This window comes from Solea senegalensis, linkage group LG11 (genome assembly GCF_019176455.1).
Source record: "Solea senegalensis isolate Sse05_10M linkage group LG11, IFAPA_SoseM_1, whole genome shotgun sequence".
Classification (NCBI taxonomy): Eukaryota; Metazoa; Chordata; class Actinopteri; order Pleuronectiformes; family Soleidae; genus Solea; species Solea senegalensis.
In genome coordinates, this window is record NC_058031.1 from 973,435 (window position 1) to 992,857 (window position 19,423).

At 44.7% G+C, this 19,423-nt stretch overlaps 1 protein-coding gene across 1 annotated transcript; it reads left to right on the forward strand.

Annotated features, from left to right (window-relative positions):
• Positions 1 to 12,872: 12,872 nt before the first annotated feature.
• On the forward strand, positions 12,873 to 18,495 carry wu:fa11c10 (protein FAM110A). Its single transcript, XM_044038851.1, has 2 exons — positions 12,873 to 13,102; positions 15,093 to 18,495. Exon 2 carries the CDS (start codon positions 15,103 to 15,105, stop codon positions 16,498 to 16,500), a length of 1,398 nt encoding a protein of 465 aa, XP_043894786.1. The 5' UTR covers positions 12,873 to 13,102; positions 15,093 to 15,102; the 3' UTR covers positions 16,501 to 18,495.
• Positions 18,496 to 19,423: the final 928 nt, after the last annotated feature.

Below are 19,423 nucleotides of genomic sequence, written 5' to 3' on the forward strand. Positions count from 1 at the left end.
CAAGTAAAAACCCTCTGGTTATACTTGAGGCAGCTGTTGTCTGCATCTGTCTCTCTCTCTCTCTCTCTGCTTCCTTGTCCTCGAGGTGGTATTCTGAAATCTAAAAATACTGGTCTTGATTATAACATTTGGCAGGGACTATTTTCATTCTCGCTTCCCCCCTCAGCCGTAACGTGGGCGAGGAGCTGCACATCAGGCTGCTACACTCGTATGTTTCATCCACAGCAGTTACCCTGTAGATTATCTCACACACACGTGTTGATAACGGTCAAAGGCAGAGTTGATGAAAGTCTGATGAGCCATGTGGGAATTCACTCTGTTTGTTGTGTGTGCGTGTGCGCGTGTGCGTGTGCGTGTGTGTGTGTGTGTGTGTGTGTGTGTGTCAGAGGACGGAAAATTGCAGAAATATGTGATTGCGCTCATGCCTGCGTGTCTCAGGAATGTGTTCATCAACACCACATTGTACGGGAGGTGTGTGTGTGTGTGTGTGTGTGTCCGTACATTATGTTTTCCCCCTCAGGCTCTAATGTTGCAGCATAGATCTCTCTTCAGTGAGTCTGTGAGATGTCAAGGATCAAATCAAAGCACAGACGGATTAAACTTGGCTAAGACATGGAGTGTGATGCACGTCTGTCTCCCGCAGGAAACAGAAACCTTTATAGAGGCAGGTGGTCACAATAACAGTAAAATCAACAAGTGGTCAAATGTTCTCGGACGAGTTCGTTCAAATGTGTAGACTAAACATTTTAGTTTTTTTCAAAATGGCTGACTTCTGGGTGGGCGGAGCTAATGGAAGTACATTAGATACTGGTTTGGACTCATGAGAGCAACAAGTTTGTAAAATCAGAACAACTTTGTGCGACTTAGACATGAAAGAAAAAAATTCCAAATTTAGCATTTAATGCCACTTTCTCTTGCTTCAAAAATTCCCAAAGAAACTTACTTTGGAATAAGTCCAACATACTCCCCATCCCACCACTTTGGTCTGACCATGACCCGACTTCTGGGGGCGCTATAGAGTCCTGGGGCTACGGACGGGTTCGTACCCTATGCCACTATCACATTTTTCACTGACCCAGTTTTTATGCATGCTAACCCCCTCAAAAATGAAAAATTACAATAATTATAATAATTATAGTAATAATCTGAAGGATAACAATAGGTTGTATAGGTTCATTGCAATACCAATATCTGTATAAATAAGTTAATATGTAATAATATGATAATATTAAAGGGGACATATTATGCAAAATCCACTTTTTAACCATTTCAATACTTATATTTGGGACTCTGGAGGCCCTACCAGTCACCAAAGTGTGGAAAAAGAATACTCAGTCATGTTTTCGTGGTCCCCCTTAGTGTAAGTACAGGCCATAAAACACTCCATGTTGAATTCCCTGCGCTTTTGACGGCAGCATGCGCATTTCACCACGAATGTTACCGCCCCACCAGTACGTTTACTTGGAGAGCTCCACCTTAGCTCCACCTTGACCCTGCGAGAGTGCAGGCGAGGGAGGAAGAGCGGTATTATGTCAACGCGGAGGGACAAGTGTGCTGTTGGTGGCTGCACAGTGGAGCACAGAGTTTTACAGAGGATTTTATAAATTAAGCTAATGTGCCGGATAAAGTCAGCAAACGTGTGTTCGCACCACTTCACATCAGACTGCGGCCAGCGGTCGCCGTATTTAGTCAGGGGACGTATTTCACCGACGTACAAACACACACATTGTTAAGAAAAGATCACACAGAGCTCGTAACTGACCATTCTGACACGTCCTAATTAAAAATATTTGTTCAGTACGTCCTCCATGACCGGAGCACACACTCAGTCTGATACAATTACATAAAGCAGCTGTTTATGCAGCTCGCCGCTCACCACTGGCGATCAGCGGTGGTGAGCGGCGAGCTGCCTAAACTGCCCGGAGCACCGGAGCTGGTCAGTGGTGGCGATCAGCGGTGGCGAGGTCTCTGGAGCACAGTCACCGGTCTGTATCAGTAACATACAGCGGCAGTTTATGCAGCTCGCCGCTGGCGATCAGTGGTGCTGTTCCTAAGTGTTTTTAACTGATTTACAGTTGGACAGTGTTCGGCTCGATCCTTATGTAGGACGTCTCTTCCTGTGACGGCACTCTCGCTATTTTCTGCACATGCTGACATGTTGATATTGTCAGAGAGCTAGTGGAGGGAGGGGGAGACGAATAGAGCTGTAAAGCGCTGTAAAAAGGACTAATCAGAAACCCCCTGGAAGAAGTGGGTGTGTGTTTGCCTGTGTCTCATTTGCATATAAAGGGACCATGCATGAAAACCGAGCGTTCTGAAAGGGGCGGGTTTAGCAGGGTTATTGAACTGCTATGATGCTTCATCCTTATGGTATTTTGACCAAAGCATGTCACTGACATGTTCATTCGGACACCAGGGAACTATTTTAATGGGGGAAATAGGGTATAATATGTCCACTTTAATATCAGTGAAGACGAGGGCGCTGGGTGGTTCACTGTGACATTTCCTGGGGAAATGGAAACACAATGGTGCAGGTTTTTTGCCAGATTGTGGTCTCATCTGAATAATTTGGAAAAAACAAGACGTTACCAAGCAGAAAGGAAGACCACAGACCACTGAGTAGGTCTGAAAGAGGACAGACCACAAGGAAGAGTAATCCAGTAGACTTTAGAAGAGGATCGTGTATGGGAGGGGCATCTGGGTCGTGTTTGTCTGTTGTCTAACATTTTAAGATCTGATCTTAAAGATCTTAGAGGTCTTAAAGGTCCAGATCTGCACGTCAGAGTTGTTATTCTCTCTCTCGTCTAATCTCTTCAGGTGCTGTAAGTCTGAGCACAGAAACATGGCCAGCTCACGTGTTTTAATTATAACATCTGAAATGACACACTTTTCTACAGCTGCAACATACATTCGTACATACACATATGTATATGTACATATACATATGTGTATGTACAAATATATACACACACATACATAAGTATAACGTGCACACATTATACTTATTTTGTGGCCACAAAGTAGTATTTTGTGCGCACAATTAATTTGATTTTTTTTACCATGTCATGTCCGGGGCTCGGTAGATTCATGATATTGCAGTACTGGGAAAAAAAATGCTTTAAACTCTTAAAATGTTGCTTTTTTTTCCATCTAAGACGGGATTATGCATCATTTTAATGAACTTTTCAAAGTGGAAAAACAAACTATTAATCTAAATGAATTGCCAAATATTTTTGATAATTGATTTTGTTTTCGTTTGGGCTCTAGTGTTTTTTTGTGCTTCTTTGGTCCATATAAACTGAATTAAATCTGCTTTTTGGACAAAACAAGACATTTGAAAACATCATTGTTGATAAATGTTACAATAATTATCAGACAAATTGATTTATGAAAATAATTGTTATTATTATACATATCACTGGGTCCTGAAATGACTGAAAGTTGCAGACTCCCCCTTGTGGCATTATATAGAGTTTTTTATTGTCATGCACAATAACATAATTCATTATCCCGTCCCCAGTGATGTGTTCCTATACCTAAATGACATTAGTGGAGACAAACAGCAGCAGATGTGTAGAGCGCGTAGATTTCCTGAGGGAACACTTGACCACCTGCTCTCCGCTGATCACCTAATCACTCCCAAAATCACACAAGACAAAACGAGGATGCCGACTTTCATGCATGCACAGCTACATTTTACTAGAGCCTGGTGGGTGTAAAAAAAAAAGTGTTTCCTGGGGCTACAGACTCAGGAGGAGGAGGAGGAGGACGACGGGGGTTGAAGAGCAGGGCAGTGATGGATGGAGATGGTTTTTGTGTGCGTTATCACACAAAGATGGAGCGAGATGTTATAATAAGTGTCTGCTTATGGTTCAGTGGCTGTGTTTGTTGTGCAGTCAACGAGACCCCGGCGCACATCACATCACACCATTGCATAACCTTTCCCTTCACAGTCTCTGACACAGTCATGCATGACGGTCCATGTCTCCACCGTGTGTGAGCTGTGTGTGTGTGTGTGTAGGACAAAGAAATATTCTATTATAGAGGTCATTTCATATCCAGATGTTGAGTTGTAAGTGCAGCTGTTACCTCCTTCTTTGCTGTACGGTGAACCACAGGGCAAGCGCCTGGGTTTTGGGGGTTCACTCACTCACACACACACACACACACACACACACTCTCTGGTTGACTGTTTGACGAGGTTCTTGTGTCGGCGATGGAAGAGGTGAACTGGTGTGGTTTGTCTGCAGAAACAGAAGTGTCTATGTGCCGTGTTGGGTACGAGGCTCTCGGTTTTGTCTTAGTCCTGCTCTTGTTGTCGTCACAGTCTGTGGCACGATAATGTTCATCACCATCATCTGTATTCACATTAATCATGGATGACACCATAGCTCTTTGTCATATCTGATAGCATAACCTTTAACTCTCACCCAGTAGAGGTGGACCGTTTCTATTGGTTGGACTGATTAATGGGGCTGATATTGACATTTTTAATCAAAAATATGCTTTTTTTTGTTGCTTAAACTTTATTTTTGCTTGCCAAAGTTTTTCTTTTTTAATTACCTGTGGCATGTAGGGCTGTAATCCTAATTACTCGATAATCAAACGATGACGATTGGTTGTGTTGTGTGCATAGTGTCATGGTGTCAGCTGCACGCCGATGCTAATATAAAATGTAGATTGGATCATTTGTCAGAGTTGAACTGTTATATTTAAAGTCCAAAAAACCCAAAACAAAAAGAATTTGCTGCTTATAGAGTTATAGAAATCCTTGCTCACCAGCCATTTCCAGAAACTTTCAACATTGAGACACTTTATTGTGATTGTGTTTAATGAAATTACTTTTGTTAAAATCCGTGGGCATAAGAGTTTTAATAACTGACTGTACCAAAATAAATACACAAATACAAACTAAAAACAAGCCATCTGTTGCATTTACACTGGTAGGAAGTGAGTATCCAACTCTTTATTGTCTTCTCCTCTCTGTTCAACAGCAGCGATTATTGCTCTTATTAACGGTTAGTAACTGTTTATTGCACGTCACAATAACAATGAGGTAATCCCAGACTAGGATTTGAGTGTTCAGCAGGTTTATGGCAGCTGTTTTTTCTTTTGTCATTAAATGCTCCAACTGTGTGGTGTTATTCTCACTTAAAGAATAAATAAACTGTCTGTGCTTTGACCACTAACTTAATTGTGAACTCATTTGTTAATTATTAACTGGTGTTAAAGTGTTTTTGTTGTTTTTACAACAAGTTCTCTTTTCTGATTTATTCATATAACAAAGAAATCATTCAAATTGAATAATTTTATAGGTTTGGGAAACACAGATCAGCATTTTCCAACATATTATGGACTACATGAGAACGAAATGATAAAGAAAGTAAACATTAGTTGCGATATCTAGTGTTTTTGATTGTGTTGAATTCCTCATTTTCTATTTTCCTGTATCTGATCCAGTGATTTCTGACCAGTGGTTAGGGTTAGGGTTAGAACCCATCGGACCGATATGGAGTATTGTATCAGCTCACCCATAATTCATGTTGCCTCCTACGTTGTTTTTGCCGGCTTCATTTGGAACGTAATGTGTTGCAGTGAAGAAAATAAATGATAGAGTGCACAAAGCCCTATTCATGATAAATGTAAACTGTGTGGTGGGGGGTCAAATCTGGTGAATTGTGGTGTTGTGCTGCTCGTGCCTCTCCGTCTTCATTAGCTGTCTGTGCAGCTCCCTAAATCAGGCTGGACTGGGAGTGGCTGATAACCTTTTGAACCCCTGTGTTAAGATTTTTATTGACTTAAAAACTGAAGCTGGGGTGTCCTGGTGGGGGTGATTGGTCGGGACCTGTGTTGGACGCAGGGTCACAGCCTGTGTGTACATGTAAACCTATAAGATGCTTAAGTCAATCGAGCCTCGAGTTTTCAAGCTGCTACCAGGACGAGAGTGGACACTGTGGGGACATTTGACACAAAGGTCTCTCGCTATTTATTTTCTTCAATTACACTCCCGAATTAGGCAATTGTTTTTTATTTAAAGCCCACATAGACCGGAAGCTCCAATTAACGCTGCGTTTGTGTGTGTGTATCTGCGTCATGACCTCGTTTATGAAACCCTAAAGTTTCAGAACAAACACTTCAGCCACTGCTGAGAAAATAGTGTTGTATTGTTTTCCTGGGCTCTGCGAAGCGGATCAGCACTTCCTTAATTTGATGTCGTCATCAGAAATCCTCACCACTCCTCTCACCACCGTAGCGCCTCCTGGTGCGGCACTAGTCCGGGCACATCCGGTTGCGTACATTCAACCGCAGAAGAAGAAGAACTACTCTCGTTGTAGCTGTTGAGATGCAGAGCATCCACCGTGCCAGAGGGGGAGCTGTGTATCTGAGAGCTGGCCTATCTATTACGTCACTTCCAGGTACCTGGCCAATCACAGGACAGTGGGAAAGCTCTCGTTGGCTGGCCAATCACAGCACAGTCCACATTCTGGGGGTGTGGTTTTGGTCTGAAACAGCGCGGCTGACGAGAGCGTCAGTGAGCGTCAGCTCGTTTGCAGCGATTAGGAGGTTTTTAATCATGAAAACAAGTTAATACATGTAAGTAGACCTCCATAACTAACATATATATGTGACTATGAAGACAAGTTAATATATCTAAGTAGACCTCCATAACTAACATATATGTGTGATACAAGCATTCTATGTCACCTTTAATTGATTTTATTTTTAACATAAAATGCAGAAAACAGTGTGAAAAATGAGTGATGACATTAGGTTGACCGATAATTGTTTGGGCCAATGAATCAGGCCGATATTTGCCATTTCATAATCGGCCAGTATTATATATTATTATTATTATTATTATTATTATTATTATTATTATTATTACTATTATTATTACTATTATTATTATTACTAAGACTTTCTTTGATGCAGACGAAGTGGCAAAGACCTGAAACTATACTCGGTATCAGCATCAGCATCAGTATCAGTCCGATACTGGTCAAAATCACAGGATTGGATATCAGAAAAAGAAAATGTAAACCCTAAATATCACATAAATACATTACAAGTCATGGTAGAGCAGTGGCTAGCACTGTTGCCTTACAGCAAGAAGGTCACCGGTTTGGTTCCTGTTTAGATTTAGGGGCTTTCTAAATCTATGGATGGACTTTACATGTTCTCCCTGTGAGTGCGTTGGTTCTCTCTGGTTTCTCCGGGTTCCTCCCACAGTCCAAAATCATCCTGATGTTGTGAATTGGACACTTGAAATTGAGCGTAGGTGTGAATGTGTGAGTGAATGGTTGTTTGTGTCAGTCACAGTAATTGTTGGTTATGCACTGGCTTGACTTTATTGTACAAAGGCAGCTCCGAATGCCTGGAAACAGATGAGTGAAGGTCACAACAGGGTCAACCTGACGGTCACACTCACACACAGTCACAGGTAAACACTCCCGCTGAGCTTGTTTATTTGTTTTCGTCTCAGTGACGCATGTCACAACAGGAAATGTGTGACAGTTTCCTGCTCGTCCCGCCAGTGGGCCAACGGACTCCTCCTCCTCCTCCTCCTGCTCCTCCTGCCTCTACTCAAAGTAAAGGTGACTCTTTCTTAAGAGAGGTTTCCTGAAACGCACACTGTAGCCATCATTGTCTGTATCACATGTTCCACTTTGTGTTGCTACTCTGGGTTTTCTCTGAATTTTGGAAAAGCTGAACACAGTCTCCAGGCATTTATGTTTGAAGTCTGGATGAGCAACGTTGGAGACTTTGAGTAACTGTGTCCACAATTACTGTTTGACTAATCTAAAGCTATGTTTCCACGGAGCAGAAAGCTTCAGTCTGGTCCAGTAGGGCACTTGTGTTTTTTGTGTGTTTCCATTAGGAATAACACCAAAATAAGCAGTCCCAACCAGCCGTTCCATTCCTTGGCACCATTTCTTTGGGGTACAAGAGTAAAGTTAGACCAGCTCCACCCATGACAGAGGGAAAACTGCCACTCCTTTGCCATTGGTGTTTGTTGAACACCCGCCGTCTGTTCTCCTACAGTTTGACGTCTGGACAAAAAGAGCTGCTGGATGTCCTCCTTTGTTGTCTGCTGTGTTCAATATCGTTGTTCGTTGTCGTTGCACGGCTACGACGTCACATGCACGTACATTTAAAAAAAAAAACATGTTATTCACCTGTCGTTTAGGTTCAGGGCTGCAAAGATTCATCCATTTTTAAATGAGTTTGTTTTAATAGCTTTTTTTAAGACTGTTCAGCTTCTTTAAAGTGAATATTTTCTGGTTTCTTTGCTCCATATAAGAATTAAATCATTCAAATTCATTAATTTTGGTTTGTGGACAGAGGACAGAACAAGACATTTGAAAACATTATTTCCAGGTTTCCAGGACATTTTACGGACCAGACAGTTTTTTTCTGTGTTTGTTACTGAGTGGAGTTCCTTTTAAGGTGGAGTCTTTAATGTTTTCTATACAATCTGAGGTCAATGTCCGCTGGGACGAGGCCACTCTGATAGGAGAAGCCAGCTGGCGTGCGTCAGTCAGTCAGCACACACACACACACACACACACACACACACACACACACGTTCCATTCATGACATGAGGGACATTGCATTGACTTACATTCATTTCCTGGAGACTTACTCTAACCCTAACCCAATTACTACTGGCCTAATCCTAATCCTAACCCTAACCCTAACCCTAACCATAATCTCAATCTCAGCCTAACCTTAAAACATACCTTCACCTTAAAATGTAGTAATTTACGTTATGGGGACTTGCTTTTTGTCCCCACAAGGAAGACAAGTCCCCATAATGTGACTGTGTAAAGAGGTTTAGGTCCCCACAACATTAGTAATACCTGGACACACATACACACACACACACACACACAGTGTTTGGATCTTCAGAAAGCAGCAGCTTCCTGTTTTCTGTCATGGTTTCATGACATTTTCTCTATTGTAGACGGTGAAATATAATAACCAACCTCACACTTTATGTCCTGGAGTTTGTGCTTCCTCTTTCCTCCCGTCCTGAACTCTACTTCCTCACGTGCTGCTGCTGATGTTTGCGATTTATTCCATCACTGGTAAAAAGAAAATACGGGCAAGTCAAATTGCTCCCAGTCAGTCGTCATGGGCTCTCCCTGTAATTAGCGTCACAAGGGCCAGTTTGTAGATGACCGTAGACATTCAGTTGTGGTGAAGAGTCAGTCGTCTCTTCTTCCTCCTCCTCTGGAGTTCATAATCTGGACAAAGAACATGCAAATCTTCTACCTTCTTAATGTACAATTGACCCGTACCATACGTATGTCCTATCATTGCTCATTAATGTATTGAGCAGTCAGAGTCGCAGCATAGTTTTACAATCATGGAGCCCAGCGAGTTTCCATCTTGCAACAGAAACATCATTTTTGTTTGTGTGAGTGCAGCGCAGAACACGGACGGAAAATTAAGAAAGAAAGAGATGGAAAGTTAGAAAAACAAGACCAGAGTCGGCTGAAGGAGATGTTTTCGTTTCCCTGGGAAGTGGCTGCTAACTCACACACTCACACTCACACACACACTCTCTCTCTCTCTCTCACACACACACTCACTCACACTCACACACACACACACACACACACACACACACACACACACACACTAGCTCCACAGCAGCCTTTGCTTTTTCTCCGTCTGACCCTGAGCTCTGACGAGATAAATGAGAGGCATAGCTCTCAGTGGCCGGGTTTTCAGTCACATCCTCACAAACCTGATCTCCATGCAGCGTTTGGTCACTCACCGGCCGTTCTTTTGTGTTGTTATGATCCGCGTGTGTCGCACAGCTGTAGAGATTTCTTTGGGAAGTGTGTGGACACTCTTCAGGCCATGACACGCTTACGCTGGGACTCCTGTCAAAGTACTTGTGTCATTTCTGTGCAGCCGAAATGACAAAGTCTGCCCACTGGTCTTTTTGTGGACATGAAACGACTCTAAATATTGACCTAAAAAGAAGATGTGGGTATGTTTTAGGGGTAATGACAAGGCCACGGCATTGGAAAGGTTTCCTGACTGTGACCAGACAGTCTTTCTGTATAGGAGGATGTTTCTCTGAATGGGACGCTCAGTGTATACAAGCATTTCTATAATTACCTAGATGACGTTTTTTCCCCTTCTGTTTTCTGAGAAAGACCTTTTTGATTTTCAGGAAAAGTCCATTAAATGTAATTTACAATTTTTAAAAAGCAATAGAGGTGGACTCTAATGAAGACTGAATGAAACCGTAATCAGTAAAAGAACAATGTCCTCCTTTAGTTTGAGAGAAGGAGCATGTAACAGACGGTGAGGTCACAATGACGTGTGGTGCACACATAAATATGAATTCACATATTCTCTGTCATGTGTTTACAGTCAGTGGTCCAGTGTCACTTTGTAAACCTACTCTCTCCCTGCACCAAAGTCCATAGAGAACATCAACCATTTAATATCACAGTAAAACAGGAGCAGTTGATCCACTGCTGCCTCCATTAGTCAGTTCCGATGTTCTGCGACTTAACAAACGAGGCTGCTGTTTCCCTGCAAACTCAAAATGGTGATTCTCTCTATGGACTTTGGTGCAGGACAGTGACCGTTGACAAACTTCAGTTTTCAGTGGGAAAAATGCTGTTTAACGATCACATAAAGCACCAAACACATACATAGGACACTGTGTGTGTGTGTGTGTGTGTGTGTGTGTCCATCGCTCATCATCCTCATCATCATCAGATCAGTTCTCAATGTCTCAAATTTCCCATCTGTGATCATCATCCTCATCATCATCCTCGTCCTCCTCTCACTGAAGTCCCATAATAATAATAATAACAGTCTTTTTTTCTTTTATTCCACGGGGATTTGTTTAAATCTGGTAACATGAGGGTTTGTGAATCCTTATTTTCTCTGATGCAAACGGGTTTTAATTTAAGCCGGACTATTTTAAAACCAACCTTTTGTTTGTCACATGGCAAAGATGAAAGTAACGTGCGTGTGTGTGTGTGTGTGTGTGTGTGTGTGTGTGTGTGTGTGTGTGTGTGTGTGTGTGTGTGTGTGTGTGTGTGTGTGTGTGTGTGTGTGTGTGTCCCAGTATAAGCTGTCATGGTTGCTTTTGCTCAGTCTGTTGTTCAAGGATGAGAGAGAAGAGGAAGAGAGGGGGGGTAGATGTGAGGGGCAAACATGATCACATGTTAAAGGATGAAGACGGCTATAAAAAGACTGATTAAAAATGTGTGGATAGATCTGTTAGAGGTGGAGGTGAGGAGGAGGAGGAGGAGGAGGGGTGGAGCTGAGTCTCTGACTCTGAGTGTGATGTAACCCTGGAGTGAAATGTTGTAAACAATAAGGGAGGGAGGGATGAGCGAGGGTGAGGAGTGTTGGGGGAGGATGAAGAAGAACAAAAAGTGTTTGTTTTTTTCTTTCTGGGAAATCGGAGGTGATGTGAATGTAGATGAACACGATACAAGGGATGATTCTATACTGAGGGGACAAGTGTGGGTGAACAGAGAGTGGACGTCTCCATGTCCTCACACCTTACAGCTTTATCATAATTATTAGCATTAGTATTATTTGTCTGTAACCTGTCCAGAGACTTAGGCTGGAGGCCTTATGCTTTAAATAAAGCTTTATTTCAATGAGTGGAGTAAAAGTTTGTACGCATGTACTCGTACTCGTCTTGAGACTACACATTACAACAAATTCAGGACTCCTCTGCTCACCTTTCCCTAAGCTGGTCAGGTGTGTGTGTGTGTGTCTGTGTGTGTGTGTGTGTGTGTATGTGTGTCCAGGTATTACTAATGTTGTGGGGACCTAAATCTGTTTACACAGTCACATTATGGGGACTTGTCTTCCTTGTGGGGACAAAAAGCAAGTCCCCATAACGTAAATTACTACATTTTAAGGTGAAGGTATGTTTTAAGGTTAGGCTGAGATTGAGATTAGGGTTAGGGTTAGGATTAGGATTAGGCCAGTAGTAATTGTGGTGTGTGTGTGTGTCCGTGTGTGTGTGTGTGTGTCTCTACGTGTCTGTGTCTCTACGTGTCTGTGTGTCTGTCTGTGTGATCACTGCAGAGAAAATCGCAGGTTGAATAAAATGAGAGCAGAGCTGTGAGATAATCCTGAGTCCACACTCAGAGCAGGACAAAGAGCAGCCTTTCACTGTCGTTTTCACTGTCGTTCACTGTTGTTCACTGTCCCGCTGAGCTCCACACAGGTCCATGTCAAAATTGCAGCTGTTTTGCCCGTTGTCCACAATCCCCACGCACTCACCCACACACACACTCACTCACACACACACACTCACACACACACACTCACCCCCTCCCCTTTTTCTCCCTTTTCAAAGATTTGAATGAAAACTGTGCCTCAGTGTTTTGTTGTGCTTAGAGGGGGGAGGAGTCTGATTGGTCAGGATCCCTCTTGCAGTGGACCAATGCTCGCACATCTCCCACCCACTGCCCGCCCGCCGCCCCGCCTCCCGCACTCCTCTGGGGGCTCCCGTCCCGACGCGTGATTGGCCGGGGTGGGTGGAGCCAGCCGCGATATTAAAGGCTGTCCCGTCTGCTTCACTTCAGTGTTGAAGAGAGTCCACGTCTGTGTGTGTGCGTGTGTGCGTGTGAGTGTGTGTGTGTGTGTGTGGATGTTTTTCTTTCATCACACGGACGACACATGATTCTAACTGACCCTGGACACTGTTTTTTAAACCCTTCTCCAGGACCAGGACTGTGGGGGATCTGATCTGCTTTTAGTTCTGTGACCACAGCTGGACTGAAGTGGACAGACATTGTGACAGGGGATTGTTGTCCACCAGACCTGCGTCCATCAGATCAGCTGCACTGTGGCTGACCACCTGATTCCCCAACCCCCAAATTCTGGGTCAGTCCTGAGCTAACCAATGTGGTCTGGCAGGACCTGATGTGGAATTTGACCCCGACTTACCCTGTCCGACAAGTAGCCTTCCACTGAGCCCACTCTTGGTTAAAACAGAAGGATAAAGGAGTGAGAAAAGAAAGGAGAGAAGTGAGAAGAGCAGCAGCAGCAGCAGCAGCAGCAGCAGCAGCAGCAGCAGCAGCAGCAGCAGCACAGTCACCGGTAAGGAAGTTTAAGGGGATCTGGGTGCGAGGGAGGAGGAGGAGAGGGAGGGGGAGGGGAGGAGGAGAGTGGGAAGAAAAGAGAGAGTACAAAAGAAGTCTTTTCTTAAGCTTGGAGAGAACATGTGGCAGCTTTAAGACAATGTTGGTTCATCCACGTCCTCACACTCACAACACTGTGAGCTTGTTTCAAACGTTGACAACACAAGAATCAGTCTCTCTTTTCCTCACACATCATTTACTGGGGAAAAAAAAGTCTTTCTGTAAAATGCAGCAGCAGCAACAGCAGCAGAAGCAGCAGCAGAAGCAGCAGCAGCAGAAGCAGCAGCAGAAGCAGCAGCAGCAGCAGCAGAAGCAGCAGGAGCAGCAGCAGAAGCAGCAGAAGCAGCAGCAGCAGCAGAAGCAGCAGCAGACTCCTCACTCAGAGCCACATCAGTCACATCCAATCATACTTTATTGTCTTCACAGGGAGTTTAGCTTAGTTTGGAAGCAGCAGAACAATACACAAGCACAGACCGACAACAACAAACATAACAAAGGATGTTATGTATTCATGGAATAAGAATACAACATAAGCAACAATTGAATTTACTTAACATTAAACATCTAAAAAAGTAAAGAAACGTGGGCGAGACCTGATATTTAAACCAGTGAAGACAGAGTAAAGCTGACAATGAACCTGCTTCTCTGTGGAGGCGTGTGATAGACGTGTGATAGGCGTGTGATAGGCCTGTGATAGACGTGTGATAGGCCTGTGATAGGCCTGTGATAGACGTGTGATAGTGCGTGATAGACGTGTGATAGGCGTGTGATAGGCGTGTGATAGGCGTGTGATAGGCCTGTGATAGGCGTGATAGATATAGGCCTGTGATAGGCGATGTGATAGGCGTGTGATAGGCCTGTAGGCGGTGATAGGCCTGTGATAGATAGATAGTGTGATAGGCTGTGGATAGACTGTGTGATAGGCCTGTGATAGACGGTGATAGGCGGTGATAATAGATAAGTATAGATAGGCGTGATAGGCGCAGGATATGGCGTGTGATAGGCCTGTGATAGACGTGTGATAGGTGATAGGCCTGTGATAGACGGTGATAGGTGATAAGTGTGATAGGCGTGTGATAGGCGTGTGATAGGCGTGTGATAGACCTGTGATAGACCTGTGATAGACGTGTGATAGACGTGTGATAGACCTGTGATAGACGTGTGATAGGCCTGTGATAGGCGTGTGATGTTTGTAGCTTGTTTGTACATTTGCTCTTTAATGTCAGCCCGAAGGTAACAGCAGAATAAGGGTTGTTGGTTTGAACCTTCAGTGTGTTGTCACCATGTTCAGATCATGCTGCCATGTCATATCTGACCATGCCTCCAACTCCCATCAGCCCTTCAAAATACTGCTGACAGCACACAAAGCCTCCATGGTGTCGATCCTTTCTCTATAGAATAACTCCTCCAACCAAACTCCACCTCCAGACCACTTAGATCCTTAACCTGAGCCCTCCCTTCTGCGATCCCTGCAGAAAACCTTAAAACCTTGGTGGTGTCACTTTTGGGTTCAGAACAGCTGACTGTACATTCAAAACACTTAGAAATACACAATCACCAATGTTCTGCTTATTATAACATGTCTTTAAATCTCTTTACAAATCTGTGTTCATATCAAAGGTAACAGACAGTTTTATTAATATGTATTATAATATTAATAACTCTTTAAAAGACTGTAAATGCTCCTCTGTGCTACAGTGCTTTTATTTTGAAATGTTTGTGACAGACGTGACAGATGAAGTTATTCATGTGACTGTAACTGTAAACTGTAAATCAAAGAGGATCAGTGACTTCATCAGGAAGTGAGCTGAAGTCCATGAACACTGTTCTCTACGTCATCAAAATACTTTTTGTTTTTGTTTTAACTGAGAGAGAAACAGAGCCCCCTAGTGGCAGTTCATTGTTTAATTGTGTTGCATTAACGACGCTTCACTTCCTCTCTCCGTCAGCTCCTCCAGGATGCCGGTGGAGACGCTGCGGCCGTCAGACGGTCGCCTGGCCGGGGTTCCCTTCACCTCCTCCATGCCCTTCAGGATACTTAACAAGGGCCCCGGTTACTTCCGTCGCCAGGCTGAGCCCGGCGCCCGTAAACTGAGCGCGGTGGAGCGTCTGGAGGCCGACAAGGCCAAGTACGTGAAGAGCCAGCAGGTGGCGCTCAACCGCCAGGCTCCCATCAAACCACCGATCATCCGCAAGCCTCTCGTTCCCCCGGGAATGATGCTCCAGTGTCAGGTCAGCTCTCCTCCTGCCCGCAAAGTTCCCAACTGCCATGCGGACGTAGAGAACCGAGGAGGCCGAGAGGGAGCGGGCGGGAGGAGAGCACCCGCCCTGAACTTGGACATTCTGAATAATTTAATCAACGACGTTCACGACAGACCGAGTTCCCAGTCGTCGTCCTCCACCTCGCCCTCCTCGTCATCTCCTTCGTCGGGAGCAAAGAGCATCAGCAGCAGTTTGTCAGCGGAGCAGGAGAGGAGCAGCCGACTGCTCAACCACCTGAAACCTTTGAACCGCGGCACCGCCACCACCTCCTCCACCACCTCCTCCTGCACCTCCTCCCCGCTTAGTAACGTTCTCCGGACTCCTGCGGGGGAACTCCCCCGCCGTCCGCCCCCTGTTCCGGCCCGAGCGCCACGCACCGCGGTTCCGGCGCCTTACAGTTCCCCCAACTCAGTGACAGTACGCAGGGTGGATGTTCGGCCTCAGGCTGAGATCAGGAAGCCACTGCTGAAGCCCCAGATCAGGCCCAGACAGACTCCACAGGGGCAGGTTCCTCACCCCCAGGTTCCACCACCTCCTCCTCCCACACACACTCAGCCCCAGCAGAACACTGCCTCCCAAACTCTGCCCTCCCCTCCCGCTTATCTGCCCCCCAGCCCCATGCTGGTCCGAGCAGGTATGATCCCACCGGCCTCCCCCGCTTTCACCCGCATGTCCAACGCCAGCTCCAAGGGTTCGGCGCGTAAGCACCCAGCCTTGCACCGCTCCAAGTCGGACCTGAGCGACCGCTACTCGCGCGCAACGGCCGACCTGGAGCGGTTCTTCAACTACTGCGGGCTGGACCCGGGCGAGGTGGACGGCATGGGCGGCGTGGAGCGCTTCACCCGGGCCAACTCGGACATCGTGTCGGTCTCCAAGCTGCGCAGCGTCAGCACGCCCAGCTCGGAGTGCGGGGACGAGGCCGACCGCGCGAGGGAGGACGAGGACGACGTTGACGGTGACGAGGACGGGCCGGCGAGGGCCGGCGAGCGCGTGCCCTACGGCATCTCCGTCATCGAGAGGAACGCCAGGGTCATCAAGTGGCTGTACGGCATCCGTCAGGCGCGCGACACTAACAGTGCCGTCTCTAACGTATAAACTCACGGGGGCTTGAAGGGACTTAAGCTGAACTCCTCTTTTTGTACGAAAACACGTGTCTTTGTATTTCCACGAGGGCTCTGGTCAGGACAGACGGACGGACTGATGGACGATACATTTCCCCCTCTTTTCTCTGTCACCTGATCTTTTAAAGCAATACTGGTATTTGAAAGCAATAATAGACTTAAATGATTTAAATGATGAAAGCAGGTGAAGTTTGCATTTGTTGTTCCTCACATCAAAGGTACTTTGCGCACGTGTGTGTGTGTGCGTGTGCGTGTGTGTGTGTGTGGGTACTTCAGAAAGTTCTCGTCTTTCAACTTTTAAAAAAAGTCTCTTTAAAAAGAATAGACACATTCTTTTATACAATGACTTGACTTGGTTCAGCTGAATTCAAGGTCACAGCTCGAGCCTCTTGACGCTCGACGACTTCATCATTCGTGGACTTTCAATCCTCGTTCACGCTAAAATTAGAGAGATCACTTGTGAGCGCAAGATAAAAAAAAAAAGGGGATTGACACCATTCACATTTGTAGTATGTGCACACGCACTCACTCATTCATCTTCTACCACTTTATCCTCCTCATGAGGGACCCGCGGGGGAACGCTGGACAGACCACCAGTCCTTCACCATTCACACTCACACACTCTCAGTGATGGTGGATTTCTCTTTGTTTATTGATGATTAATGAGGTGGAGAACTGAAGAATCCCTGTGTGTGTGTGTGTGTGTGTGTGTGTGAGAACCACGATGATACTGTGAAACCTTCCAGTGATGCGTTGAACCACTGTTATCATACAAATATCTGTAAAAACGTCTCACGTTCATTGAACTCTCTGTACGTCTGTGTCACACGCTTCCTCACATCAGTCAGCAGTTTCCTGCGTGTGCGTCTGTGTGAGTCTTTGAGTCTCAAGTGTAGCATGAGAAGATTATTTTTGCCTCCAGAGAATTAATCAGCGAGGATAAAAGAAGGAAGACTGAAAGCGTGCGTTCATGGATTCATGGATTCATGGATTCATGGTCTCAGGACTCGGCACACGATTGAAAAAAAATGGACCAATATTTATTTGGAAAATGTCATTTAACTTATGTAAAAGAAAAAAAGTTAACTTCCAGTTTTTTGTGCTTTTAAGTGCAATCTGATCACAATTAGTACAGATTATGTTGGGTTATGCTAAGCTAACGGAGGCACCAGTGTGTGTGTGTGTGTGTGTGTGTGTTTGTGTGTGTGTGTGCGCGTGTGTGTGCGCCTGCTGCTGCTCTGGAGGTGACACTGTCGTGTGTGTTTTTGCTTCGTTTCCTGTTTGTCGCAGCAGGAACACAAGAGGATTGTGTGTCTCCTGTCGCGGTTTCCTGCCGCGTTCTCCTCCCTCCTCCTCCTCCTCCTCCTCTTCCACTTCCTCGTACCTGCAGCAAAGAGAAGAATGCTGGAAAACAGCAGCAGCAGCAGCAGCAGCAGCAGCAGCTGTGACGTTGGACTAAGTGAGCTGTTTAATCCGGCGCTGGATGCCCAAAGAGTTAAAGTGAAGAAAAATGCTTTACCATGGTTGTATTTTAAATAGTTAAGAATAACAATAATAATAATAATAATAACAATAATGATGTTATTAATAAAAGAAAGGTCTAAGTAAATTCTTGTGCACTGTTTTTCTTCTTCACTTGATCGTTCACTTTGACGTTTTCTCTCAGCGCCACGAAAAACTCCTTTAAAACAACTTTAAATCCATGGAAATGGAGCAAAATATCAGAGAACCTGCCAGAATATTTCAGACATGAACATTCATCTCCCGAGAACGTGCGGAGAACATCGGAACTTAAAATATGGTGTAAAATAATAAGTGTAATTTGTATAAATGTGTAATTTAGTGCTGGAAAAGAGAGAAAAACTTGAACCTCGAAAAGGTGCATGAACCTTGACTTTGATATTTTAAATAAAAGCGAAGTATTGTATAAGTACATGCAACTTGAAATAAACGCCCCTAAAAATGGTCACTTGAGGTTGAGTTGAGGTTTTTTTTTGTCCTTTTTGACGCAAGGCAGATTTTGCACTGCACACCAAAATGTTGCACAAAGACACATTACAGCCTAATATTGTAAACATGTATTCATACCCACTCAGTGTGTATCCTGGGCCAGTTTCCACATACACACAGCTGACCTCTCATCTGGGTTAGAATCTTGACCAGGACCCTGGTCAGATGTGCAGGCCGTGAGTAAAAAATACTTTCCTTGCACTGGACGATCGCTCACGAATCACTGGTGTAATTATCCATCCACCATAAATACGTCATTCACCAAATAATAATTCAATAATTCAATAATAGTGAAAGTGTTGGGCTCTTTAAATCTCATCTCAGCCCGACACTTTGTTTATGCTCAGCATGAGCTAACATGGCCTAACACACACATACACACACACACACACTATAATCTTAGACCTGCAGTCTTTTATTAAAACTCCCTCGTGTTAAATCCTGGTGTGTGTCACAGACTGCAGACCCCGCCTTCCACGCCCTCGCTCGGCTCGCTCGCAGACCCTCGTCTTAATTCAGCGTCTGCTCAATAAAAACACACAGAGTGTGAAACGATTGGGTGTGAACGAGGTTCAGTCAGTTTACAGGAGAGAACGGTGTGTTTAAGTAAAAACATTAAAACACCAGTCCCTCACTGCAGATTTAAGGGATAATCCTCTTAAAACTGTGGTCTGTAATTTCATGCTGACCAGCTCCACACATAGATTGACGTGAATTTGACTGCTCAAAACACGCAGATTTGACAAGACAACACTTGTTGTCCTCGTCGGCTCGTGCTCTGCTGCCGTATACGCTGCAAGAACTAGCTTGTTTAAAGGAAAATAATGTGTCAATGAAATAAACAAATACTACAGTACAACTATCTTCAGACTGTCCTGTCCCTTAAA

Coding starts and splice junctions, on each gene's coding strand:
- wu:fa11c10 (XM_044038851.1), top strand. CDS start 15,103: ATGCCGGTGGAGACGCTGCGGCCGTCAGACGGTCGCCTGGCCGGGGTT.